Source organism: Strigops habroptila, chromosome 12 (assembly GCF_004027225.2).
Source record: "Strigops habroptila isolate Jane chromosome 12, bStrHab1.2.pri, whole genome shotgun sequence".
Taxonomy (NCBI): domain Eukaryota; kingdom Metazoa; phylum Chordata; class Aves; order Psittaciformes; family Psittacidae; genus Strigops; species Strigops habroptila.
Window position 1 is genome coordinate 17,562,461 of NC_044288.2, and position 2,210 is coordinate 17,564,670.

Below are 2,210 nucleotides of genomic sequence, written 5' to 3' on the forward strand. Positions count from 1 at the left end.
CTTTGCATCTCTCATACCATCACTGCAATGTTGGCCAATAGAAAGCTAAAGTCACCCAAAAACTGCCTAGTCCCTCCTTCCCTTCCCTTATGGTCTGGTCCTACCTGCCTCCAGTGCACAAGTCAAGGCTACTCGCAGGAATGCTATGTGCCCCCTCCGTGAGCCCACGCTCCACCACTGCTCCAGGTTGGCTGCTCCTCACCTCCCTTTCCATGACCCTGGGCTCCGGCCGCTGCCCTGCTTTCCTCCGCAATGTTTCCTAGCCCTGTGACAACGACACCCTTCTCGGTCAAGGATATTTTGAACCTGGAACAGCATCAGAGCAGCCTGGCCTCCATGGAGCTCTCCTCGCTGGCCTCCCCATCCTGCATGCTGGCCACCTTCAAGCAGGAGGCGTTCGGCGCCGAGCCCCCGGCCCTGCCCGGCCCGCGGGAAGAGCTGCCCGAGGCGGCCAAAACCACCTTCCCCGGCTCCTACTACGTTAAGAGCTACGTGGAGATGGACTCGGCCAAGGAGGCCAAGGCAGACAAGAAAGGTAAAGACCGTCGGGGCTGGCCGAGCTGAGGAAGAGGGAAGGCAGGGGGAAGGGGACCTCCAGTCTGGAGCTCCCGGGGAGAGTGCAGGGCTGCGGGAGAGAGGAAGAGCATCTTCATCCCCCGCCAGGCCCCGTAGTGCAGGAACGGGCAGAGCCACCACAGGCAGCGTTCCCTGCGCCGGGTCGGAGCCCCCCGCGGTCCTCAGGCGCGGCTGGGGCTGGGGCTGCGGCCGCGCCGGCCACTCGACGGGCCGGGCAAGGCTTCAGAATGATACGTGAGGCCTCGAGCTGGTCCATAAATGAGGCGACAAATCTAATTAACTCGGCTGAATGTACGCCCGTGGGTCAGGGTGGGATTCAGTACAAAGACTACACGCGAAAAATCCAGGCGATCGCGACTCAGATCAGTGCACGGAGCATCCTTTTCAAAAAAACAAACAAAAAAAGACCGACGGAAAATTGCGAAAGAGGTGCTTAGAGAGTGGGGCAGGGCCGGCCGCCGCGGCGGCCTGCGGGGCCGAGGCACAGCGGGGAATTGCTGGGGAAGAGCCGGGGCTCAGTCGTGGTGCAGGCGGTTTGTTGAACATTGCTTTATGTTTTTTTCTGCACATTTTTTTCCCCTCCCCTTTCTCCTTTGCTCGTTTATGTTCCTGCAGAACTATGTTCCCTGCACAAGAGCCTGGAACAGGAGAAGAGAGACCTGGAAGATCCCGAGCGCCCCAGACAGAGAAAAAGGAGGAAACCTCGCGTTCTCTTTTCTCAAGCCCAAGTCTACGAACTGGAGAGAAGGTTCAAGCAGCAGAAATACCTCTCGGCTCCGGAGAGAGACCATCTAGCGAATGTCCTAAAGCTCACCTCTACCCAGGTGAAAATTTGGTTCCAGAATCGAAGGTATAAATGCAAAAGGCAGAGACAAGATCAGACCCTCGAAATGGTGGGCATCCCTCCCCCCCGGCGGATAGCGGTGCCGGTACTGGTCCGCGATGGGAAGCCCTGCCTGGGGGAGTCTTCTCCCTACAGTTCGCCGTACAATGTCAGCATTAACCCCTATAGCTACAACGCCTACCCCGCGTACACCAACTACAACAGCCCCGCCTGCAACGCCAACTACAACTGCAACTACCCGTCCATGCAAACCATGCAGCCCTCGGCGGCCGGCAACAACTTCATGAACTTCGGCGTAGGGGACTTGAATTCGGTGCAGACGCCCATCCCGCAGGGAAACGCGGGGATCTCCACGTTACACGGGATCCGAGCCTGGTAGAGCCGCCCGTGCCCCGCTCCCCTATGTGGTCCACGGCCACCGGCGAGACCCCGGCGCCGGGGATGGAGGGGCCCCGGCCGCGCCTGCGAGTCGGTCTCGGGACATATCCAGGCTACGGGGGGGGGGGGGTGAGGATAGTTCAATGCAGCAACCCGGCGGAGGTCACCAGCCTGGCGGCCATTTCCACGGGGAGGGGGTCTTCAATATTTCGTGCGATGGCTGCGCTTCGGGCGGGAACAGCACGGGGAGGCTCCCGCAGCTCCCGGCTCCCCTCGCTCCATCGGTTCGCCCCGGTTATTCCCCTCCTTCCTTCCTTCAAAGCAGCCGGGCATTTCGCTTGACTTGGTCCCAACAACAGCTACCCAAGCCCTGCAACTTTTTTAGGTTTTTACTCTATACTAATTATTACCG

General features: G+C 59.7%; 1 protein-coding gene across 1 annotated transcript; it reads left to right on the top strand.

Moving 5' to 3' along the window:
- Positions 1 to 252: 252 nt before the first annotated feature.
- On the top strand, positions 253 to 1,799 carry NKX2-5 (NK2 homeobox 5). The gene is made up of 2 exons (XM_030504635.1): positions 253 to 535; positions 1,192 to 1,799. Exons 1-2 carry the CDS (start codon positions 253 to 255, stop codon positions 1,797 to 1,799), a joined length of 891 nt encoding a protein of 296 aa, XP_030360495.1.
- The last annotated feature ends 411 nt before the right edge of the window (positions 1,800 to 2,210 follow it).